The sequence below is a fragment of the Lissotriton helveticus genome, chromosome 2_1 (assembly GCF_964261635.1).
Source record: "Lissotriton helveticus chromosome 2_1, aLisHel1.1, whole genome shotgun sequence".
Classification (NCBI taxonomy): domain Eukaryota; kingdom Metazoa; phylum Chordata; class Amphibia; order Caudata; family Salamandridae; genus Lissotriton; species Lissotriton helveticus.
The window spans coordinates 1,604,403,931-1,604,430,859 of record NC_136059.1 but is presented as its reverse complement, the minus strand read 5'-3'; the positions used below and the strand labels follow the sequence as shown (position 1 = coordinate 1,604,430,859).

Below are 26,929 nucleotides of genomic sequence, written 5' to 3'. Positions count from 1 at the left end.
GCAAGCTGTTATGATGCTGCGCATGCCCGATGGAAACAGAGACGTGTTGACTTCGGGCACTTCATATGATGTGAAAAGTCATTCCTTCTCTGTCCTTAACAACATATTGGACCCTTTGGTTCACCAGCTGCTATAGCAGTTTTCCTAAGTACTTTGAAAAACACAAATTTTTCTTTTTCCAAATCTGTTTATGGATTTTGGACACCTTCTGATAGAGAAACTCATGTAGCACTGTTAGCATACATATAACTGCTGCATACGGGCATACCAAATGGAGCACACCTATTTAGTTAGATGATTCTTGTGCTTTATTTCAGTTACTTTCACAAGAAGCACTACACATAACACACACACACACACACTGACAGTGTCTCATTACAATGAGAACAATTGATTATCCTGTATACCAAAAGCACCTTGAATTCTGTTCATGACTGAGGCATATGTTAGCCACCTTAAATATAGTAGGGTCTCGCTCTGACCAGGGACTCTCTTAGGATTGGGGCACACCTCTCAACATGTTTCAGAGGCCCTTGCTAAAATCTGCTTAAAAAGTAACTAACCTCACGAAGCCCCATCAAATCCAAACAGGTAAACATGCCTGACATTAATTCAGCCAACATTTGCTTAAAGCACTGAGAAAAGAGGCAAATTGAATAACATAAATGAATTAGGACAAAGAAGAGAGGTGCCAGGTCCAGCAAGGGCTGCTCTTCCTGTATCCTGTAGCAGTGCTGCATGTCTGCGGCTGTGGAACAGATGGTGGAAGAGCATTGAGGACAGTCTAAACTATTCAGACTGATGGATGCGTTCAGGCAAGCACAGCCAGTTATAGCTCTGGTCTTCAATCTTGAGGAACAGAAACATCTGAACATAGGAGTGGCTAATTGCATGCAACAGATAGCAGTATATATGTGCAATGTCCCTAGGATGCTTGCAGTACTGTAATCACAGAGCAAGCTTTGGCACTACTCTTCCACTGCAGGACAATGCATCAGCCCAGGAGTGAAATGTGTAGTGGCTGCAGGATTGAAATGTGTGTATTGTCGTATGTGTTCAAGCAAAGAACAGCCCACACAATCCAACTGGAGGGAGTGCAGAGCATGGTATTCCTTCCGCACCAACATCTCTTAGATTATGTTTTCATATTAAGATTCTTTTCAATATATTATAATAAATTCAATGACTCTTTTCATAGTCTTACACCAGAAATGAATCATCCATCAAGAAATTTAACAGCTCTTCAGCATGTAAATATGTATGTATCTTTTTGTTCGGGCACTGGATCATTGTGTTGGTGATTTGGGACTTGATTACATCAAAGACATTTGGGGAACAGCAACTTTTGTAGCCCAAATGTGGTTTGTGTAGGTGCATTTTGGGTTTTTATGATTTTAATTAGTTGGATGGGGAGTTTATGTTGTCCATTTCAGTCCAAATGTTATGAAACGCCCAAGTGCTTCATATGATTAGGCATTTACAATTTTGTGATATAAGAAATTGGGTTTCTAGGTGAGGGAGTATATAACTACCTCAAGTAAAAATCACAGACCTTGTCAGGCTGAACCACTAAAGTCACTATTAAAACCTACCTGAGCTTGACCCCCCTGGTAGCTATGGCATAGTGACAACAAGCTTAACTATTCTTTTTAGACTTTTGACTTTCCCTGTTATTAACTCTTGGTCTCACGATTTAATTATGTGCCCATGTGACGACTCCCCACCCCAATCTGATATTCATGTTTTATTCTTCTGTAAATTTTATACACTGCCCCACAGGAAATTTATTATTCCAATTCTAAAGGAAATGAATTTAAATCGATCCCGCCCAGCGTTTTTAGAAGTGCAGAGACTAGACACAGTATTAACTGTTGCAACTGTCTCAGAATTTTTAAAAAGTGTATTTATATTACGGAAATCAATTTGCATGGATGAATTTTAACCTTTTTGCTGTGCGGAAAATTGTTTTTTATAGGGAATCTTGTGTAATACTTCTTTGTATATGAAATTTCATGTTGTATGCTTTTATGGTTATTGCTAATTAACCGAATAAAGTAAAATTGAATTGAATTGAACAAGCTTAACTAAGAGGCAATGTGTATAGTATTTATGCAGTACTAAAACAGTAACTACGTCAAAATGCAAAACAATAAAAATCCCATATCGAATTAGAAAAAATGAATAAAATTTGATAAGCAAAATATCACCAAAATGACAAAAATCCAATTAGGGGAACCAGCGATAGTCATTTGTAAGGTTTTAAGTAGAAATAGCACCAAGAAGCACAACGTGTCAATGATAGTCAATAGAACATGACCTAGGCACAATTCAACCTCGACTGTGAAAGATTACAGGTCATTTACATTAACCAGGTTCATCCTGGTCAAAAACGTTACCATCTGACTTTAGTCCTAAGTTCCATTTCACCACTGGAGTACACTTGTAAAGCCGACCAGGACCACAGAAGAGGCACTTAGAAATTCACAGGTATCATGCAGAGGCATGACAGGGTCCAGTCCAGGTCCAGTTGACACTGACCAGCTGGTTAGCTGTAGGAAAAGACCTCTTGTAGCTTGTTGTGTCCCTGTAGCTTTCACAGGAGGTCAGCCTTATGATGCTTGGAGCCCTCTTCTTTGTCCTGGGTACTTGAGGGAGAGCAGGACCAGTCTTCTTGGTCTTCTCATGTCTCAGATAGCAGGTTCAATCCTGTTCCGATCTTCCAGAGGTCTAGGAGTATTCTGAAGTATGTTCCTGGATGTGCCAAATTTATGCCTGGCACAAGCTAGTGGGTGGAATAATTTCTAGGTATGCCCTAGCCATAGGGGTAGAGGTTCCTATGGTAACCTTACCCACTTTGGGCATTTCCAAGATGGCCAAAGTCTTCAGCCACAATAAAACTTGGGCTCTGATGGCTGCGGCTGTTTGAGGGCAGTGTGCTATGCTGATCCCACTTCCCGCCTACATCTAACAGCAAAATGCAGTTTGAAATGCAGTCCCTGTATACAGACCAACCTAAGAGACACAAGTCTGGTACAATAAAGCTGAGCTTTCAGCAACAAGACAGTGTATACACAAGTTATTTTGGCATTCTGTTTGCCTCCTTTGAAGTCCACACAGAATGTTATGCCAAACAGGCTGCCACATTGTGATGTCAAAAGAGGTCCATTGTGATTGGAGCCTGACTGACTGGGAAAAAAACCTAAGGGCCCTGCTTAGGTGCCAGCTAGCATTTGACTACTGTGACAGGTGAGGCCTCTTTGAAGTGCCCCCAAGAGTCATATGAAAAGCCCCAGCAGACCTATTAAGTAGGATGTGCCATTCAAGCAGAACCTGGCACTTTAAGGTAAAAAAGTATCCACGCAGCTCCTCTGCAAATTCTGTCAGGTTCAGAAGGTTCATCTCTTCCCTTTCAGGTAAGTCTATTTATTGTTCTGCTCCTGGCCGCAAGTTCACACCTCATTTGTGTTGATTTGAATGCTAATTAGGGGCTGGCTGAAGTGGGAGAACAAAATGCAGAATTAGCTTCGAGGGACTTTGGGCAGGGCAAAGGTAACTTTTTGATGTTACCTTTCTGTAATATTTATGACAAATCCAGCGTCATCATTGAATCAGACTTTTAACATCTATTAAAAAGGGATGTTTAATTATTGTCTAACTAGTCCCATTCCTGAGATATGGGATAAGTATTTAGTACTGCAACCCATTGTTTTCTATGAACAGACAAACCTTTTACTGTGAAAATAGCTTTGAATGCATTTTCACTGTAAGGAAATGTTTAACATTAAACATTTACATATCCTACTTTTAAATATCACGCATTATGCCTTTTTGGGCAATTAGGCCTACTTATGAATATTTACAAGGAAGGTTTAGGCCTGTCAAAAGGAGTTATTCTTACAGGTCGAATTTACAGCTAAAACGTGACAAACTAGGCTAATGGTCATAATTACAATGTCACTGTAGTGGATGGCGCAGTGGGTGCTGCAGTCCTCTTGTAACTTTTCATTTATAGGCCTTTGATACACGATGGTACTGTACATTCGGTAATTAAAAAATGCCAATCAGGTGTATGACCACTCTATCATGTTGAAAGGAGGAGCAAAAGCTCTTCAACTCTGGTTAGCAGGGGTAAAGTGCACAGATTTCTATAGCTAGCAAAAATAGTGTCCAGCAAAAAGGCAAACAAATTCAGGGTGACCCTGCAGAAAGGGCAAATTTCCAACATTTGAGAATTGATGGAGTTATAGAATCTTTGGAAATTTGAAACAAACATTATTGACTGTTGTAGGAGTTGTGGGCAATCAAGATTGGGCTACAGTCACCAAACACAGACCGCAAACACACATACGTGAAATATCAGCAGTGCTTCAAATAGGTTGGGAGAAACTGTGTTTGGCTGTATTTTAGACCGTGTTGGTTGAATGAGTACTGTGAGGCTGAGTGCTATAATTTTTCGTTTATGTGTAACTATGTGAATTATAAATGCAATACAGCAGCTGTTTGGCAACGAGTTGTGCACTTTTTCGCTCCAAGGACTATAACAACACGTCATACAGGATATAAGGGTTTCCATAAACAGTAAATGCAGACATTTTTTTAAAAAATTATTCTTGTTAGGTCACCTTATGTCGTACTTTTATACTGTATGCTTGAGGCTACTCTCAGGCTTGTTCAAAATTGACAGTGTCAAACTGCAAAAAAACAAAAAAAAAGTAAAAGAGCACTGTCAGGGAAGTGCTGAAAGCCAACTGAAAAATGGTAACAGATAAATAAATAAAGTACACAGCTGTGGAGGATCACAACTTAACAGAGTTTATTTTTGTGCTGTAAATACCTCTCTTGGGATGTGTATTCTCCATTTCACTTTGTTGTGCTTGTATTCTTTAATATCAGAAATGTAGGCTCTTTTTAGGTGTGTTGCTATAGTGTATCAAGCATCTGAAAATAGACTAACCTTTACTGTGTTGGTTGAACAATGTGTATGTTTGTGTTGTAAATATTGTGAGTTGAACCAAGCCCAGGTGGCCAGTTTAAGGCTACTCACAAGGAGAAGGGAGTTACTTTAATCTATGATGGTCATTAGGCAGTACTTAATTTGAGCCGGTGGTTTCCAGTGCTCGACACCAGCACTTAATTGTCAACACCAGCACATATGTCAGTCTTCCACATGGTGGTACTGTTTATCTTATTTAGAGATGAACACAACAATAGTTTATAAAGTCAATATACATAAAAAATTACTAATACCCACCGCCCAAGCAATTCAAATAGCTTTCGGGGCCTGGAATAGTCTGGATTGTCACACTTGTAGTGATGGCTAGTAGTTGTGTTTTACATTGATGTTGGCAGTGCTGGCAGGGGGTATGAGTGGTGCGAGCTGAAGTGGCCTCCTAACGAGGGTCCTGGCACTTATTTTATTTTTTTACAAATTAAGCACTGTCATCAATCAGGCACCATTTTTGGTTCTCACAGAATTTAACTCAGTTAAGGTATGACTCAATGGAGAGGAAACCCGACTTGGCAATGCTGTGCTTCAGAGGCAAGGTAAGCTTTGGGCACTACACGTGGGCCTAAGAATGTGGGCCTTTTATGGGTAGGTTAATACCACCCACGAACAACAGTGCTTCTATCACTCAGATGTTGGAATCTTTTCTAGCCCTAGTACACGCTCATCAGCTAGGATATGAATAATAATGAGAATTAGAACATTGGAATGTTGGGAGCTCCATTGAAAACAATGGAATGCTCCGGGCTTATAATGGCTGGTATAAGCCTGGAGCTCCAACATTTCAGTGTTTCTTTGTTCACAGCTCTGGTTGCAAACAAAGGCTTCAGGGATCCTGAGGAGATTCCAATCCCCTCACACTCTCATGAGGCTTTGTTCTTTTTTGTTAGAACATTCTGCCCTCTATTGGCAGAATGTTCTAATAGCCTTATAGCCCTTCGTAGTTGGGCTATGCCGGCTATTAAAGTCCCTCCCCCGTGTTAAAGGCCCTCGCCTTCGGCTCGGGGCCTTTAACGCTGGAGAGGGCCTTTAATAGTCGGTATAGCCCTCTACGGCGGGCTATAAGGCTATATTGATGCTGGTAAATTGGTTGGTCCAATGAGGTAGTGACATCCGGCGATGTAGTGCGTCGTAAACAGTTGCCCGTCTAAACAATGAAGAGTCTGGAACTATATTTGAAGGAAATTGTCTAGTATTAGAGTGAAAACATTCATCAGGCTCTTTGGGCTCTCCTCTGATATTAAATATGTTCAAGTTGGACCAGATCTTTTTTTCCTCTTCGTTTAGTGCCCTGCACCCCAAAGAGATGTTGTGTGTGCGTCGCGCGCGCCGGCATGGTGTGCTTGCAGTACCCTACGATGTCATTACGAGCAGCCCTGAAGGGAGCAGCAATTCTCCGCTCTCCATGAAACTGGTTTCAAAAAGGGCTGCGAGCAACAACAGCAAATGGCGGCGGGGAGATATATTAATTATTTGGAATATGCCCCACAAGGGGAATCAACTGCTTTATTACAGCGCTAATATAACTTGAAACTGGAAGGTTACTCTGGCTGATATCGTAATCTATGTGTCATTAACTCGCCTTGTTTAGAAAAAGAGATTAACAGCCTTGTAAATTGTTACAGTAAATACATGAAACATAACAGCATGCATAATAGGAAAGTTTCACTGTCAACAGTAACCTGAGCAGCTACTAGAGAGGGATAAAGTCAGCAGGTATTCAGCATAATGTGCTCTGTTGTGCACAACTATAAATCTCTGTGAGCGAAATGAAATGCAAAAAGCCACAGGGCCAGAGAATTGTGCATTCCTGCTGGGCTGTGATTGTTTATAGAGTGCAATATTACTGAGGTATGGAAGCGCTGGGCCGGAAGGGGCAGTAGATACTGTCCTCTTTCAGCAAGACCTATGGAAGAAGGATTGAGGCCAGCTCTGAACATAAAGAAAGGTTAAACAGAGGGGCTTTTGAAATCTATTACATTAAGGGAGATTCAGATTTAGAACCAATGTCTCACCTCAGGGAGGCAAGCATCAGGTATCAGAGACTCTTTGTGATAGTCACATAATCTTGGATGCAGATGGAAACTGAATGTATCCTATCGAAATATCATATTATAACAAAGAAGCAATGGCCACAGAAGTTATCAGTAAAAAAAAATTGCTTTTTTATATCTTGGGGTATTATATGGAATCTAAACACATATATTAATGAAGATAGGGAGGAGAAAATTGAAATTATTAATGGCGACACACCGCATCAAAGTCGAAAATAAGTTTGTATGTTGTAAGAAAAATGTTATAGAAACGAAGGATAACACTAAAATGAATCATGTTGAAAGTGCTCATTAAAAGAGTTAACACACAGTGCTAGTGGTGCCAGGTCTAGCTCAAAATATGATGGAAAAAATGAATAAGCGTCGATAGACATTTTTGGTATGCAACACTGAAGAAGTCACAGATGCATTTATTAGATGAGTCCACGCGATATCTCAATCACACTCTATGTTTGGAACAATATGGAGAAATATCGTTAAAGCTGTAGATGTTGATAATGTTTTCGGCAATGAATGAATGAGATGGTCAGATCAATGGGCAGAGCACAATAGTGGTGTCCATGAAAGAAGAAAAGGCACAATAAACTAACTATGAAATTGGTAAATAGCATGGTTATTAGAAAGAATGCACTGTCTAACTTGTCTCTTGGTTAAAAAAAAAGATTAGGTAGTCCAATAGATGTAACAAAAGAGACTAAAGTCTACGACTAGAACTTGGCCAGGGTGGTCAAATTGCCAAAACTCATTAGCCCCAAAAGAGCATGGCTCTGATGTAGGAGCTGCAGACAGGGTACTGCATGGAGGAGCAGGGCATGACATTACAGATCAAAAGAGGAGCACTACACAGCTTTCAAATCATAGTAAGGAAACTGACATACAAGATTGCCACATGCCTGTAATAAGAAAGCCGATGTCATCAGTAGCGACAGAGTGTATGTTTATATTCTGTGTAACACCCCCATGTTTAAAGGCATACTTTTTTATTGATACCTTCTGTGTACATTGTTACTTTGTGATAATATGTATCAACGTTCCACCAAGGGTTTATGAGAATCCCATTATAGTTCTTCATTTTTGCATTTGTCTTGGGAGTGCCCTGTAGTGAATGAGTATTGGCTGAGAGTGCTGGCCCGAGTGAGGACTGTGGTTGGATTCCTGTGGACTTGGACCCTGCTGCCTGACTGTTGGGTGACATCTGAAGGCTGAAATGTCAGAAAATGGCATTTAAATTCTCACACTTGGTTGAACTACTCCCCAAGCGATGGGTTGCAATCACATGGATGGCTACATTGGGATCTGAGTGTGGGGAATGTGGCAGAGTGAGTGGTGGCTTAGGAGATACGTCTGAAGTGGTGCAGACATGATGGTAAGGCTGAAGAGAACCTGGGGTGTGGCGAGACTCCTGGTTGGGTTCATGAACCCTGAGGGTGCTCAACCATGCTCCTCAACGGATCAGGAAGGGTCTCTTGCCACTCATGAGGACTTACTTGGTCAGATGTGATGATCCATATTGAAGTTTCTGGGGTACTAAGCAGATATTATCTATGATGTATATGCAACTGTGCAATTTGGGCATATTTTTACTACAATAAAGAATTGGCCCTACTGGATGAACCTACCTTATCTGTGACATGGTTGAAGATGGCTGTTGGTTTTATGACAATTATTTTTTGTTTAAAATAATACAATTTGTTTTTCAAGTCCCGTTATAGTTAGGTATAGTTATACTATCTTACTTTACATTTAAAAAAAACCTTAGAAATTCACTGAAAGGAACAAAGTTTACGGTTATGTTACAGTTAAATGAAAATGTTGGTTTACACATAATATTTTGAACTAAAAAAACAATGAAATTAACCAATTAGTTAACTAAAGTAACTATAACTTTTACCCTCGCCATGCTGTACATATGATCTCACATGTTAAGTCATGCATTACATGTTCTGACATCATTTATAAAATCACTGATGACATATGAAATGACATCATTGATAACATCACTGTGCACAAACACAAAATCCCCTCAACGACCACACCAGCCTTTGACTGATTCCAAGCTCATTTGTAAACTGCCACTTGCAAAGAAGTTAATCAGAGAAAGGTTTTTTAAAAGAGTATATTTTCTGTGATCTGGCACCTACTGGCAGTGAGTGCACAATAACAAATTAATTCAATATTGGTTTGCTGTTTCAAAGAAGAATATTGAGGTACAAAATACATGCACATATATCTTCGGACGAAAAAGATTGTCTATTACCAATACTGATTAATTAAAATTTTTATTTTATTTATTTGGTGAAAAGACCTGGAAATTCAAGAGTATTTCACACCCAAATCAGGCGTTGGACACACATCTACTCACAGGGAAAAAGTTGTATAAAATGGCCCCTCGATCAGAAAAGATGTAGTAGTGTACATTAATAAATTGATATGCGATGGAATTAACGTAGGGCTGACAATAAACTTTTATAAGTCTCCAACACGAAAAAGCAGACTGGTGGCTGATGCAAGTTTATGCTCTACAAACAGACAGTACTGTAGCACAGAATCATAATTCCTGAGCACATAATAGTGGATAAGTGAGAGTGACTGCAGTTGTATTGACCAGATTTAGAATGTGTCCCAAGGATGCTTCATCGGTGCCTACCTTTACAATATTTAAAATAGAGAGTAGTGGTGACTGTTCTAATAGTGAATAAATATAGACCCTGGATGCAGTCTTCAGTCAGTTCTGTGAATCATAAGGCATTGCTTAAAATCCATGATAGAGGGAAGACTAAATTCCAAGACCTGTTCATTTACATTTGAGTCATAACTCGAGTGGGAGGTCCCAAGAGTGATTTGTGAATAGTTGCTGTAATGTATTCTTAAATTCTGTATCGGTTAAGCAAAAATAAGTCCAAAGGGAATAGATCACACTCTAATGCCAGAATCTCTATGAACATTTTTAATGTAGGAACCATGTGATCAGCCAAGCTCTATAAAGATTTTTAATGTATGGATCATATAATCAGCCAAGTGAGCTGTAAAAGGTGCAGCTTTATCAATTAGAATTAATGAAATCCTGGGTCGAGGATGGGTTTTGGGAAGAGGCTGTCAGGGAACCATCTACTATCTCTGGTTACTTTTTACAACCTCTGACACTACCCTTGCTGCTGGTGCTCTCCAGATGCGTGATGGCAGGGTTATGTCCTCAACATAACTGGACTTTAGGATCCCCATTTAAGTTCCCCATTTTCCCCTTCTTAGTCCTTCTTTGGCCCCTCACAGCAAATGGGAAGCTGTTTGGCATCGTGGAGCGGGACAAGGCGCGGGTATATCCTTGTGACGTGTCTTGGTTTTCAAAGTGGGCTGTGTATCTTTTCCTCAAGCCCGCGCTTTGTCGACTTGACTAAACATTAATGAGACTAAGCAATTATTGTCATCCAGCACTGACTCAGAAGAGTGTGTCATTCAAAAAGATATTCACAGGTGACAGGAAGGTTTCAACATCATGACACATAGAATGCCATCTAAAAGGACTCTCAGTATCAACCGGCCATGCTGGATTTTGTATCTCACCCTTGCCTCTAAGAAGGACATTTTCTTTCATTCTTCAGTAAGACTCTGTTGTTGAATGTAACTTGTTTGGAATACATGATTTGCATATTGTATTAAGGAGAGTGCCCTTATTATTCTTTTTTTTAAATGTGGCATTGTGTTTGTTTACAGGACAACTTCCCTATAGACCTCCCCAGAATCACCTCGATCCTGAACCGGAGCGGCCATCTAAAGGTAAGACGCCAACTTAAGATGTACAATTAATTATGTGTATAGAGCACATATGTATGAAAAGCATAATGTGGCGGCTTCCTTACCTTCATATGGGTTTTAACCGCCACTGGAGCCATTTTCTGAGAAAATAGCACGGCATGCAAAAGCATATAGGTGCAGTACATCATTCCCGGTAAAGCACACCAGCTTGCTGTACTTCACAGTGACTTTGGCCCTCAAAACTGTGATAGATTGCACTAGGATCACTCTGAAATTGCAAACAAAGTCACTTCTCTTCTCCCTGCAGCTTCTAGTCCCTAAAGAAGTAAATGCAGTTTATGCATCCGGTCCGGGCAAGGTGCACCAGTGCCAGCATTGCCTGCTGCCCCCGCCAATGGCAACCTCAAAGAGCTAAATAATGGGCTGTTTCTGTCATCAAATGTTACCTATCATTTCCCAAGGACAAACACATGACCCAGATACACCTAGAAATAAAAGGAAAAAGCAGTATAAGTACCCCATGAAAAGAACAAAAATGTAGGAACGTGAATCGTGACAAAAGGTAATTGATTGGTGAGACTTCTGGCATCAGTGTGTATGGTGTTGTTTCTTTATCAGATGTCTTAAATCCCTCTATTCTCACTTATTTGTTGCCATTCTGTTGGGTTATATAGATGCATGTGGGTGATAGAGAGGCAGTTCCAGAAATCTCCAAAGTGGATATTGGCTAGAAACGTTTACCCACAACAAGAGAGACGGGAATGGACAGTGGGCCGCAATGAGTCGCTGTAGTTTGTATAGTTTACAATTCATCTTCTTTTGAGGTACATATTAATACTGTAAGAGCAGCAGCAAACATGTTCCAACCGGAGGGAAAACAGACCAGTGGAACGCTTGAGGTGACAACCTTGTTTCCACTGCACCTGTTAACGAGCATTTGCCCTTTTTTACTCGTGCAGACCATTTACTCTCCACTCCCTTCCAGAAAGAATCTGCAGTAGACATTACGTCAGTGCATAATTGCTGGGGTGCCTTCAGAGGCCGGAACTGGCCTTGATTTAATGCCCACTTAAAGTGTAATTGTGGCCAACCTAACCCTGACTTTAGTGTCAGCCTTGATCATTTTCTTATTAGAGGCCTTCGGGTTACATTTATCGAGTTCTGTTTTCAGACAACATTGATGGACTTTTCCATTCCCACAGCGGGTGGTGGCAGCTGCCAGAAACTGGGGCCCCCGCTGATGGCACTCAGTAGGATGGACCAATACTAATGCGAAGTGACGGCCATTTTGTTTGTCTCCCTTGCTCCTGAGACAAAGGCTGCGTAATGAAACGAGCGTGCAGATGTTATTGTGCATAGTTAACCAGGCTAACCAGGCCAGACCCTTTGTGTGTCCACATATGTTTTGCTGGCGGGAGCAAAGGGAGTTGCCTTTACTAATTTATAGCCCTTTTCCTTTTGAAATATTTATAGGGCAAATAAGTATTTGAATTCCTCAGACAGGCGAGGACCATGGAAAGCTGTTAAATTAATAAACACCTATGGCACTTTATCAGGGGGAAAAAAACAAAAAAAGCCGTAGTTTGGCATGACTTCCGGATGATTTGTGCAGCCTATCGCCCATCACACCTGCTGCAGGGACGATAAATGGGCACTTAATAACCAAACAATGTGCAAGCCCCGTCCATTAGAGCTTCATCATGTCAGATGTAATCGTCTAATACTGGACGTCAAATACATAATTGATGTCCTGCGGCCCGCGGGACTGGGGCCGTGCAAATGTAGAGTCCATTAATAGCAAGAAGCGTTCTGTCAGATGGTGTCCAATTTTTTCACCATTGTGTCATCTGCTCTCATTTAGCACTGCTCTAATGCTTCTGGAAACACCATCATGTCGATATTTGTGGTACCAGAGGAGATGGCTTCTCCATTATAAAGAATATGTCATAGTTGCAATGGGCTTGCATCTGATCTAGAACTGGAATTGTACAAGTTAAAAGTAACTTCATTTCAAGATGAGGAAATCTTATATTTCCCATCGTTGAGACCAGCACAATAGTGTGGGGCTTATTTATGAGAAGTGTCGCCCTATGTGAAAGAGCCTGCGTCACCCTTATGCCTGCCATGAGGCAGGCGTCAGATTTTGATGCAATGGCGTCCTACAAATGACGCACTGAAATCTTATAGATTTCAATGCACCACTTCTACAAAGCTTTGCTGCGGGGGAATGAGCATTCTGCATACATTATACCTCACGCAGGTATAATGTAGCACAGGGGTTTACGAAGTGTTGCATGTGCCTAGGTGCATCACTTCGTAAGTATGGCACAATGTGGCGTATTACTTACGCCACCGCCGCGTCACAAAAAGTGATGCAACTACAGCGTAAATATGACACAAGGGCTCATAAATAAGTCCCTGTGTTTCTTTGACTCTCATGCATGGGAATGTCTTTTTGTGTATGCAATTTGATGGGACCAAAGTGCTTCACAGTTGATAGGAACGGAATGGCTGCATTTGCAGCCAGGGACGGACTAGGAACCCAAGAAGCCCTGGCAAATTTTGTTAGACCAGCCCCTGTACGCATACATGCCAACCCTCCCGATTCAGGCGGTAGATTACGGATTTCAAGGCAGTCTCCAGCCTCCCAAATCTTGCAGGCAAAAACCTGATTCCTCTTTGGGCTTCAGCCGGGACTGTTCTAGTGGGATTTGTAGTAATCACTGCCAGTTACCTGCTACTGCAGGCCAGCGCACAACATTTTTGTCACGCTCTCTTTGCTTGCTAGAGAACTTTCTCCGTGCTCCTGGCAGGTAAGGGTTTACAAAAAAAATGTATCTGCATGTCTGATATCTGAACCTGCAGCAGTACACTTTCAAGTCCCATACATGACACTAGACCTGATTCAAGCCTTCTTAGAAGTCAATAATCTCCTGATTATTTCTCTAAAATCTCCCAGTTTCCTTTTTCTAAAATGCTGTCATGTATTTGTATGGTGCATAGTGAGTGCAGCCAGTGAGCCTGACCACTACAGAAAGGGTTTGGGGGGTACTCTCCTCAAGAACATTTGTTGCAAAATGGCGCATTTTACAACACATTTTTAATTATATATTCAATTGTATCGGCTCTTAAAGCATAGTAAATGATGACCTTACAGTGCACCAGGATTCAACAATCTTTGAAGGTGCTCTCACATGTATTTCATTTGTTTTATAGTGCCTCTCATACCAGTGTAGGGTGTTGGAGCACTTTACGTCACACACAAATACTGAGACAACGAATAGTAAGTGTGTAAATCAGTGTATAGAAAATGTTACGAAGGGGACCACAAGGTGTAGGATTCATATGTCATCCATACTGGTAGGCATTTATAATATATAATATAGGGCCTCATGTATAAAATGCAAAATAAATTGTAAATTACGATAATGATTCCCGATTTGCAATTTCTTATTTGGAATGTACTAAATTGAAATCTGTAAAAGTGGTTGCAATTTTCCCACTGACTTCTACTGAATGCATTGATATTTTTCAAACTGACCTATGTACTAATAGGTCTGTTCTCAAATTACAGAATCATATTGTATCAAAATTCAACTTAATTAATATGTATGAGATAGGTTGTAAATTGCTATCTTTTATTTTTTTAATGCAACCCTTTTACCCTAATGAAAAACGGGATGTGTTTAAAAAGAAATAAAACATACACAAACATGCTTTAGGAGAAGGTAGTGCTCGTATGGACCTTTGGCTACTCCTAAAAAGTGTCTTTGTCATCATTCACAAATGGGAATGAGTACCAACGGAGCCCTTTTCTATTTGCAAATGATGTGCTATCTTCTTTAATTTGTGGGTAAAATATTAATGTTTTGTGATCTGATGTCGGTTGCAAAACACTAATGCATACTATAAGGAATTAATATTTGAAATGGATGCCCAAACAAACCCCTTCCAAATACTGATTCCTTTATGTTTGCATAACCCATTTAATAATTAATGATGAAGAAAACCTTTTATAAATTGTTACTTGGGTTTTGTACTTTCTAAAAAGTGTTTTAGCATTTACAAACCCTCAGATTTACTCTCAGATTCCTTTCAGAATGTGGGATGGTTCTCTGTTTATAACTATGTGTGTGGTATTAAAAATTCAAGCATTCAAAATACTCTAGGGCTGCCAAAACAGCAGGATTGGTTAATGATATAACACATGACTTGTGGCCACTTGCAAGTTATGCTGTTGTACATGTATATAGGTAGTGTGTGCCTCTTTCTGTTTGCTAGAAATTGTGTTTCTTGTTCACAGAAGTATGCACCCTGTCCAAGCAGGAAATCAGACTCCTAGTCAGAGCAAGTGTAGTACACACTAAAGGTTTGCCTGTGCTCACCCTCTGGTAGCTTAACACAGAGCAATCAGGCTAAACTACAGAGGCAATGTACAAAGTATTTGTACACACACATACACACACACACCAACAAAGTGAAAATATTTATCTGAGTAAAACAAGACCAAAAAAACAAAAATCAAGTGGACAAGCCAAGTTATTAACTTTGCAAGATGAAATCAAAATGCAGTGCTTAGAAGTCAATAGCTCCAACTGGGGCTATCTGTTTGCCCTTGATTGGGGCAAATCCAAAAGTTTGGTCTGACCGCGAGCCGGATACAGGAGTCATGTAGACTCACTGACATTACCTTTGATGCGTTGATGCTTGGTGACTATGCGTTGAAATTCAGAGGTGATGCGTCTCTGCCGTAGGCGATGCGTCAGGTCCGAAGACGGTGATGCGTCGTTGTCACAAGCTCTGTGCTTCAGTTCTGAGGCATCAATGTCGAGCCTCTTGGCTGAAGGCAATGCACCCAGTAGAAGCCACACTGGAGCGGGGATGCATTGGAGTCGGGGATGTGTCGTCATGGACATCGGTGATGCGTTATCCGAGACTCGTACAACAGCGGTGATTTTGAGGTGCTGCGTAGGCAAAGTCGGGCTGCATTGTGAGTCGAGGTCGCTCAGTCATGCACTTGGCGAGCGGTGTCCAGGGCTTCGATGTAGGCAGTGATGATATGTCAATTTCGCAGGGAATGCGCTGGTTCTGAACAACGCTTTGGGTCGATGCGTTGGATTCTTGGGTTGCAGCACCACTCACTTCCAGGGGTGCAGGACTGGATTTGGCACCACTTGGCAGAACAGGACTCACAGCAGAGGAGCCCAGATGCTGGTAGCAAGATGCAGGTGAAGTCTTTGATATCCCTGAGACTTTAGAAACAGGATGCAAGCCCAAACAAGCCCTTGGAGAACATTTAGATGTATGATGTAGAGAGTAAAATCCAGTTCTCTCACATCCAGGCAAGAAGCAGCAGGCCAACACAGCAAAGCAAGCAGCAAAGTTGCAGTCCCTCCTGGCAGCAAAATAGCTCTTCTATTTGGGAGAATGTCCTCAGTCCAGAAATGTTCTGAGTTTATGGTGTCAGAGGTCCAGTACTTTTACCCATTTTAGCCTTTGAAGATTTGGAGACTTCAAACAAAGATATTTGTAGTACACAACACCCTGCCCTTCCCGGCCCTGACACCAGACACACTACAGGGGGTATGCAGCTCTTTGTGTGGGGGCAGGCACAGCCCTATTCAGGTTCAAGTGTCAGCTCCTCACTCTAGCTCAGGAAGACCTATCAGCCTGATGATGGTTCATCAGGATATGCAGGGCACACCTCAGCTCCCTTTGTGTGTGACTGTCTAGAGGGCATGCCCAAAGCCCAGCTGTCATCCAACCCAGGATTGTATTCTAGGGACAGGCAGATGCACAAAATGGTTAAAGTGAGACCATGCCAATGTACTAAAAGTGGTGTTTTCAGACTTACAATTTAAAAAATAACTTTACTAAAAGATGTGTTTTTAGATTGTGAGTCGAGAGACACCAAACTTACTCTACCTATATTTTTCCAATTGGAAGTTACATTTGTAAAGTGTAACAGGCAGATCCAATGCTAACCTATGAGAGAGATATACCTTGCTGTAGTGTAAAACCAAATTATGCAGTTTTTCACTACCAGGACATGTAAAACTCAACAGCATATTTCCTTTTAAATGCACTGCACCCTGACAATGGGGCTACCTAGGGCCTATCTTAGGGGTGCCTTACATGTAATACAAGGGAAGGACTGGGCTTCACAAGTTAGTGAATTTGCCAGGTTTACATGGCAGTTTAAAATTGCACACACTGTCTCTGCCTTGGCAGGCTTGAGACAGGTTTCGAGGGCTTCTCATCTGGGAGGCACAATTAGTGCTGCAGACCCTGGGCATATGTGGTGCACTGTCCTTGGGACTTATTAGTAAATTGAATATACCAATCATTAAGAAACCAAATGCCATTACATTTTAGACACAGAGCACATTCACTTTAGCACGGGCCAGCAGTGTAAAAGTGCCCAGAATCCTAACACCAGCAAAACAAACTCAAAAACAGAGGAGGAAGAAGGCCAAAAGTTTAAAGCGGTCCCACAAAAAGGGCCATTTCCAACAGTGTTGTATGTGTACAGTATGTTATGTTAGTTTACACTATGTTCTTTTGATTTATTGTATGACACAGTCTGTTTATAGCGCACATTCTGCCATTGGCATGGTTTTGTGATGTTTTAAATAATTTAGGATTTCTCAGCTTTTGGTGTCACTATCATTTACGAGCGACTTGCTTCACGCACCAATCTCCGGGGAAACGTTAAGCTCATTGTGAACAGTGACTATGTGCTGCAGTTTAATGTTCAAAGTCTGACTTAGAACAATACATTGAGATGGTATCTTGCAATTCTTCTGTGCACTAGGGCGTGCTTCTCATTCAGTTGTCATGAACATGGCGGTCCATGCTGTTTAATGCAGTGTAATACTCCTAAGAATTATGTGTATTATGAGCAGAATTACATTTCTCATTATCACCCACCAACTCTAATTCCATGAGTGCCTGTGCGGTGTTTCTCAATTAACGTCTAGTGACTTACTCGAGTCAGTTCTGGCGCAGTTTAGTCCAACAAGAGCTTATTGAAGCATTTGGTTTTTATTCTTTCTGTGCATTGTTTGACGGGATGTCAAAGGACACATTCACCACATGGACATGAGGAAATAGAAAGCTCCCAGTCACATCTCGCCAAGTAAATAATTTGACTGTGCATAGAGATTCAAACCAAGTTGGCTTGTTTAGGAAGTAAACAACATCCAAGCTGGTAATCCCTTCGTTTTCTGTACAATTTAAGGGCGGTGTGCACTTGTAAAATGACATTTAAGTAATGCATCACTGAATACGGTTAATATACTAGCTCTAGGAACAAGCGACTTTAAAACAAGTCAGTGTTTTATTCACCGTTTTAGATGAGCATTTGTTTTCTTGTGTTATTTTTTCTTTTCTGTTATATTATGTTATTTTGTGCTATATTATGACATTATATATTACATCATGCTATCTTATGTTATGTGACATGTCATGTTATGGTAAGTTGTTATGTCAAGACACATTGTTATGTTATGTCATGACATGCCTTATTTTCTTAAATTGTGTTAGGCCAAATTTAACCCCTTCTGTGCTGGCCACGTTCAGCGGACGTCGTGTGCACTACCTCGGTAGTGCTGCGCACGTCCGTTGAACGTTCCGGCCCCGCCCGTGCAATAGAACGTTCCGCACCAGCGTGGAACGTTCAGCGTACTAGGTCTTTACTGTTGACATTTACACACAATAGAAGAATATAGCTCATCACAGCGCAATGACTAAAAAGTCGAAGCATGTATGCTTTTGAAAATGAAAAAAGACCAGAGTAAATGAGTCAAATAATCGAAAGGTTCTTAAGAACCTGAGCTAGGTTGCTTTTACAATCGAAATTTAGTGCGAGAAGAAAATAGAGTGTAAAAAGGCATCACAACATATGCTTTGGGGTGTGTTTCTTTAGACATCAAAAGCCCAGTAGATGGAGCAGAGTGTGCAATGTAGAACTTGGTATTACGTATGCTGGTGCGGTAAGGAAGATTACTTAGGCATTAGAGGAGTACATATCAAGGTTATATCAGCACTTAAAGTTGTCAGAGTTTTATCCTAATTCTATTATAGAAATACCATTTATAGCTTCAAGATTACTTTATTTTGAAAAAGTTGAATTGATACCGTGTATATTTTCAAGATTACTTTAATTTGAAAAGGTGACTTAATACAATTTACAGCTTCAAGATTACTTTCCTTTGAAAAAGTTGAGTCTGCGTCTGGTAATACTTAACGAACCTGATGTCACCACAAATACCTCAATTGTATCTTCACTGGAGAACACAAGTAAGAGTAGGAGAAGTATAAATGAGGCCATTGCTTCAGACTTGTTTCTAAAGAAATGTCAACAGACCACGACTTGGCGCCACACCTACCTCAAGACTGGCCATCTTTCACTGTGCCTTTGAAACTCCATTTTTTTGTAACATTGCAGGCATCTCTCCTAGAATAACTTACTCACAGGCAAATGTGCAAGCATCATGACCAGCCTTGCAGTGTCTCATGCAGTGCCTCCTGCTGCTGTTAGTTTACTTTGTTGTGGAATCAGCAGATATCAGTGTTCTTTGTGTATTCACAGCCCACACCTACAATTAAAGCTAGATTACCCCAGAGTAATTCATTTTACAGCAAGTAACCATTGTCCTGAAACATGCAGGAGATGTTCTGCTTCTTCATGGGATCTCATTAACTTCTAACTCTTTAAAAAAAAAAACAGACAATCTTTCTTTCTAAGAATGAATATGATGCAACTTTTTAGATGGCATTGACACACCCTGGTGCCTGTGCTAAATTGTGCAGATTTCTTTCTCTGACTGCACTCATCCATGCTTTCATAAAGCAAGGAACTCTGCACTACCTCGAAAAACTTTTCCTTTGACTTATCTGGCACTTCCGTCCATAACCTTTCACATTTCTCTTTTGTTCTCATTACGGAGGACCAGGACAAAAGCATTCTCTAAAACGTATGCTCTATAAAAATAGCTAAATACTCTATTCTGGATTCCCTGGCCAAACAATGCACCGACTGACAGTTGCTCCAACGTAGCTATCAATTTCTTTCTCCTTACCCGCTTTGAGACTAAACCCTTCAAATGCTCAATCTGTTATTAAAAAATTAATTTCTGAACTATGGTTCTCTCCAATTACTATTCTGCTGTTTACCTATATCGATTATTCAAACTCCTTGGAAGAGTGGGGCTGTTCAACCTTCATAAATAACTTGAAGCACCCGCAGTAGTTTCCCCCTCGCCATGATAAAAGTCGAAGGTGCAGATAATATCCTTTTTCTACTGTTGAGGGCTCTGTCTTGCTCCTCATACTTTTCTCTTCTAGATTGAAGATGTCATTAATTTACTCCATTAATACCTTTCTCTGTGGCCGTGATCAAGCCATTTCTGATACCACTTCTGTCACCTGAGATATTCCATAAGACTCAATGTTGTCTACTTTTCTCTTTAAAGATTGGATGTTACCACACATGGTTTTGTTAAGAATTAAAAAAAAATCAACCCATACTTGTGCAGACAGCACTCAAACCTGCTGCCTGTGATTTCAAAGGGATTTTGGCTCTGAAATTCTCCAAGTCGAAAATCTCCTTACTTTACTCTCTTGCAGCGTTCTCAATATTTCAGTTAGTTCACTGATAAAACCAAATTGGACCATACACTCTTTTGATGTAGACTCGAACAACACCTCTATTTGCAAATGTCTTACTGAAAGTGTACAACTCCCCCACCAGTCTGCTACACTCTCCTCGTATTCTGCTGATCCGCTTTCGCTCCTCACCATGAGAGGCACCTAGAGACAAGTGAATTTGTGCTGCTTGCTTTATATGTCCAAGTTATAAACAAAGTTAAGTTCTCATCAACAGTTGTATCAGAAACCCAGAAATATTAGAATGTCATCTGATGCGTGTATATAAAAAGTGACAACCTGAAGATGAACAGAATCATAATAGGCAAACAGCAGACCATTTCAAGAGTAATCTTTCAAGGCAAGGCAACTTCTTATATAACTTCTCTTTAAAGATGGTCTAATTCCCGCCTCTCACTGCACTTCCTTCCTGGGATCTATTTCACAATTTTATGTCCCAAGAAGTACACATGTACTCGAACCAATTACCATATTGACACAGTGGCTCCAGGAACAGTTACCCTATTCCTGTTTCTTCTTGGTGTATGTGTGGCCCTATGTGTGTGTTGGTTTTTTGCCACCCCACAGAGATGAGCCACAACATGTTTATCCAAGCCCTAAATGTAGTTACTAATTAAGAATAAATGCTATTGTCAATTCATATATTTGAAACACTCTAACTGAATACATTTGCAGCCTTTATTTTACTGTAACATGAACAATTTTTAAGTGAGGTCTGTACCAAAACAACCTTATTTATTTTTATTTATAAAGTTTTATATAGAGCAAATATGACCCTAGTGGGGTATCAGAGCGCTTTGCAATTGGTTAGGCAAGAAAAAAACAAGACAACACGAAACACAAATGCTGTCAATACCCGTTGCAAATCCGGAGGAGATCCGTGAGTTATACACCCGGACATCAACGGCGAGTTAGAGCCCAGGTTGAGACACTATGTTAGCTAACTATACATATACTGAGTCAGAGTTCTAGGGTTGAGTTTTGTCCATCAAAAACAGTTTGAATTTTTTTTAATGATGTAATTGGGGGCTTCAGATGTTAGGGAGTTCCAAATTCCTGGGGCCCTTCTGGAGAAGGCGCGGCTGTAGGTTTTCTTCTTCCAAAATTTCTGAGGTTTTTAACAGTAAGCAGGTAGCTCCAGTTTATCAGCTAGGTACTTCGGTTTGTTGAAGTGTAGAGCTTTATTTGTCAAGCAAGCAATTTTCAGCTGTATCCTTCCCTCATATAGGAACCTTGACCTTGTGTGCTACATAAATGTAGAGTGGCAATCCGTTTCCCACCAAATTGCCCCTTGTACCAGAATCTTTAGGGTATGATGTTCTGGTACTTGTTGGACAACATTGTCTCTACCCAGGAACTGGTCTTGGTATGTCAAGAACACATCCTCACATGGGAGAAGTGTTTTTTACAAAGAGGATTCCTTTGCTCACATCACTTCTGATTATCAACCTGTGTATTAGTATTAGTATTCTGAGGGAAAAACGATGCACTTGAGAGCTAAGCTGTGCCAAGAGATAGAGAGATAGATAAATCTGTGATGAGAGCTACATATTGCTTAATCAACAAAGGACAAGATGAGGACAGGTAACTTGAATGCTTAAGCTGTATCTCATGGGAGTAAATGTACATGTCTTAAATCAGCATAAACTGCTTCCTGGCACTAAGCATGCACTATGCAGGAATTCACATATACCCATTCACAACACAAACCACTTACACGCATAAAGGAATGCATATTTGCATTCGAATGAACCCTTCTGTAGTCATGAACCAAAAAACATGACTAGACAGACACATGCAGGATGGAATACACAAACTCACCCTATTCTAACAAGCCCTGACACACAATGTGGGAGAGTTGTAGACCGGGATACTCATGGGCTCCTCCGAGCCGTACTGCTAATGTTTTTGTAATGACACAGAACATGGATGCGGGGCAAATGAGAAGCTAACAGGGTAGATGAGAATGAGCTACCTCTCATTGTTACAGTCCCAGCCATATTGTGAGTTTTGCCCTTTCCTAATTTACATATTTTGGGCTTATTTATAAAAAAGTGTCTCAGTGTGGCACCGCAAGCCGTTTGGCACCGCCACGCTGCAGCACTTTCAAAACACAGGGCTACGTCATATTAACAACAATATGTTGCATCCCTGTGATTTCTCCTGTGCTGGCAGTCAATCGCTTGCCATGCACCATGCAGGTAACCTTGCGCCATGGTGCAAGGGTGCCTGCATTGCGGGTAGATTGTTTCTGTGCAAGAAGGGGGGTACCTTCCTGCACAAGAACAATAACAAAAAAGAGGTAATTTACTCTTCATATGTGTGCTGCAGAATGCAGCACCCCTAGAAAGAGGAGAAAACGAGGTTAAATGTTGCACCTCTTTACGCCAACCCTATGGTGGCATAGCATTCTGACACATTTCCAGGTTTACGAATTCTTGTAAATCTGGAAATGCGGCAGAATACATGAGTGGTGCGTGGAAACACCCACAGCAACACCCATGTCATGCCCCTTTCACTCACAGTGTTGTATGAGAAAATGGCATTTTTACAAGGACACGAAAAGCCATGCAGGGTGGCTTTACGTGTCCATGTAAATATGGGGCAGGAGGTTGCGCTAGTGGTGTGCGATGCACCAGTGGCGCAAGGGGCTTGTAAATAAGACCCTTTATTTTTAGTATTGGTCAGCAGTTCAAAACAAAAACAACTACAGTAAATAGCAAACACGGTGTAAAAAGGTGCATACTTATCATTTACGTAGTCTATATGATCATTTTACCACAGCAGGTTGCAAACATAGATTAGGTATTCAGTGAAAGAATGGCTTCCTAAGCAAAATTGCGGGTGACGCATCGGGACAGTGTTACATAATAATATAGCACAGGTCATAACTGACTTTAAGATAGGCAAGAGGTTTTTGTCGCATTTAACAACATATCAAACTGGCAAAAGCAAAGTCTGGATTTTTATTCTTATGGATGTTGTTTATGCCAGAACAGAGTTAAAAGCAGAATGTCCCCTGATGGAGGTCACCCTTGCGTGGTCTGAGATGCGTCAACCGAGCTTGAGCTGATATTTGAGGAATATTAATGCTCTGTGGGGCATATTATCAGGAACCGGTGTTAAAATTTTCGCCGTTTTATCGGCAGGAAACTGCCGATAAAACGGCGATAATGGGCTTGATAATACGCCCTTGTTAATTCCCATAGAAGCCCATGTTAACACCAGAACATGGGCTTCTATGGGAATTAACAAGGGCGTATTATCAAGCCCATTATCGCCGTTTTATCGGCAGTTTCCTGCCCGTAAAACGGCGATAATTTCAACACCAGTCCTTGATAATATGCTCCTGTATTCTTTCTTAAGGGAGGGGAGGTGGTGACTGGCTTAGGCTGCTGAATTGTTGACAAAAGTATCGACATAAGGTTTTTTTAATTAAGAGGTTTGGAGAGAAACGCGTGGGTGGCTTATTAATCATGCTATTATGGAGGTGTGTTTTTGGTTTCTTTTGGAGGGGGAAACTTGCACGGTAGAGGTCAAATCTAAGGTAAGCCGCCTGTTACTAATAGAACCAGAGCTCTAAACAACTAATGTTTATGCTGTAGTATTCTTAATCAAACACCTTGGTATGAGAACAAACCTGTTTTTTGCCGTACCTTCTTCAGATTTACTCTTATCTACAAAACATATGGCCATTGCACATTTTGTTTGCTCCGATAAATGAAATTAGATTTTAGATGCCTCTTGCGCAGGCCGGCAGGTTTGTCACTGTGGGCATTTTCCAACACTGGTTTAATTAGCTGGCAATCCTCCGGGAGAGGTTTATGTAACCACACACGCTGAAAGTCTAATTTCAGTCTTTTTTCTATGTTTTTGTCATTGCTTTCATGTCACAGAGGCTCACAGCAGTGCACATTTAAAATGGCATTTTAGCAAATATGAAAAGCTAATGTTTTTGCCCTGAAGTTCTACCTTGATTAAAAGAATTCAAATCTAAATGTTAGTCATGAAATGCACTATTTCGGGACAAGCAATGGCAGGGTTCCCTGCTTTTTTTCGGTGGCTATGTTCTTGCGCATTTTTTAAATATCCATGCCTCTCTCGCTGTGTATTAAACATGTCAAGTGCTACTTTTTTTACTTTCTTTCCTATGTCGCGGGGAGCTGCTGCGTGCTCACGCCACGACTGTCGTATAATTTGGCGAGGCTCAGATGGCGAGGTAAAATGTTTTTCCCTGTAACGGGCGACCTCAGACCGAATCTCCTCATGGCTTTGTGTAGAGCGGGGACAGCTGCTTGACGGTGCCTCCTCTCCCGGGGGAGGGAGTCTGTCTGCCAGGAGCCACGCAGCTTCCCAGGTGTGCCTGTTTGCGTTACTCACGGTTAACATAAATCCGGTTATATGATTTGTGTTTCATCTGAAGGATCACTTAGGAAGCCGGCTGCGTTAGTGGCGTGATTCGAGCCGAATATGCTCGGCGACAGCCGTCCCCCTTGTCCCTAATGTTGCTTCAGAGATAGTCCAGTGGTGTGTGTGCGCAGGTGGGGCCTTGCTGCTGTGTTGATGCACTACAGTGATGGAAATGTTTTTTTGTTCTGAGACTGAAATCCGAAACTAGCTGCTACTACAATTTATAGTCATAACTGGGGCTGCATTACGGAAGGGTGTTTGCGCCCACTATGCGCATCCCCCGGGACACTTTGGTATTACAGAAGGGGCCACAAACGTTTGTGCGTCCCCTTCTGTAATACCGATAGCGCTGACGCACTTAAAGCGCCAGCGCCATCATCAAGAGCGCTCCCTGTTTTGCATGGGGGCATGGCCTCATGCAAATGAGGGAATCCCTTTGCCTCTGCACCTGCGCGGCATTGTAGATGGGGCGCAGAGGCAAAGAAGCTGTCAGGAGGTGCACTAGCAGTGCGCGCACTGTCAGTTTGCTCCCTGATGGCAACCCTCTGGAGGAGGAAAAGGGGGTCCCTTGGACCCCCAGACATCCCATTGCTGGCGGGTGCTGTCACTCACTGCAACGTGCAAGGGGATCTCTAATCCCCCTTCAAAGTGCAGGCAGGTTCCTGTCTGCACTGTGAAACATGGAGCGTCTTCAAATCAGCTGCTCTGTTTTTTCACATGAATGCGCTGTCCCCAGGGCAGCGCGAGTTTGCAGCTACCTTGGTGGTAGCACATTCATCCTAATACAGCACATTTTCCTTGTTTGTGCCGGGTGCACCTTTCAAAAGGTGCACCCGGTGAAAGCAAGGAAAACGTGCTGGATCTGAAAAGGTCCCTGGTTTATACTTTCAGCAATTTGGTAAAGGCCAGGGCCGGACTGGGAACCAAAACCGGCCCTGGCAAAGTGCTCGGCCGCCCTCTATGCCAGGGCCGGTTTTCGGACGATTTTGTTACAGGGCCGTTTGTGCAGCAACAAACGGCCCCCAGGGGCCCAAAACCGGCCCCCACCCTTGCGGCGCACCGGGGGATTGCACGGTGCCCGCAACGGACAGTCCGGGCCTGGTTAAGGCATCACTACTTGTACATACTCCATTGTTTCACCTGGCTATTTCTGGGGCAAGCTTATTTTTTTGGAGTGGGACAAATATGTTTGATATTCATTATTTAGCATCGTTTTTTTACTTACTATTGTTTTATTGTCTCCGGATTAGTTGAGCTGTATTTCCTCAATGAAGACCGTTATTCATAATATCATAGACAGGTTTGCCATATTAGGCATACCAATACTCTGTGTTTTTTTCCAGACCCTTGTGAGCCCCCTTTTCCATGTAACATCTGGGCATTGCATGACTAGAGAATCCTTAAGAAAAGCCCATTTTAACGGCTGTGCATGAATGATCCCTATCCCACTATAACATCCACCTCGCTTGATTTGCTGCCTCCATCTTCATAAGAATATTTTTTGGTGTGCCTTTACATACACCTGTCATTTTTGAGGAGACATTAAGTGTGGGCACATTATTAATTTCCTTAGTAAGACACCACTGGGTTGCTGTGCTGCATGGTGAAATCCGTCCCGCGGCACACGCAGTGTGCCCCTGTAAGAGGGCGACCATCTTAGTGCCGCATTCAGGCACATCTCTGCACACATTTCCCTAGGACACACCATGGAAATCTCCCAAAATCTGATGCCTCTGTGGCGTCATTTTCGGCACGCAATGGGACTGGGCCAGGTACTTACACCTGCCCTACCCATTGGTCGTCTTCTTTGTTCCCCATTTGACATGCTGTCCAGTTCAGGCTGGTCTCAGACTACATGGCAAGACGTCCCATCACGGGGGTTGCCTGCTACTACATGCAGATCACATGCCCCACACAAGATACCAGTTTGAGCAAGTGATGCTGAACTGTCAGGCAATTCAGGGGCTGGCAGGCGATGCTCTAGCCATTCCTTCCGAATAGGAGCAGCCACTACAGTTTTCAAGGTGGGCCTTCCCCC

The 26,929-nt window shown here is 41.7% G+C and overlaps 1 protein-coding gene across 9 annotated transcripts in view; it reads left to right on the top strand.

Annotated features, from left to right (window-relative positions):
• Positions 1–26,929, top strand: part of ADGRL3 (adhesion G protein-coupled receptor L3) — a 777,598-nt gene that overhangs the window by 445,622 nt on the left and 305,047 nt on the right. For all 9 annotated transcript variants that reach the window (XM_078676566.1, XM_078676564.1, XM_078676569.1 and 6 more), the window contains one exon: positions 10,771–10,833. In XM_078676566.1, coding sequence (XP_078532692.1) covers positions 10,771–10,833 — 63 coding nt within the window. The remainder of the gene's footprint in view (positions 1–10,770; positions 10,834–26,929) is intronic.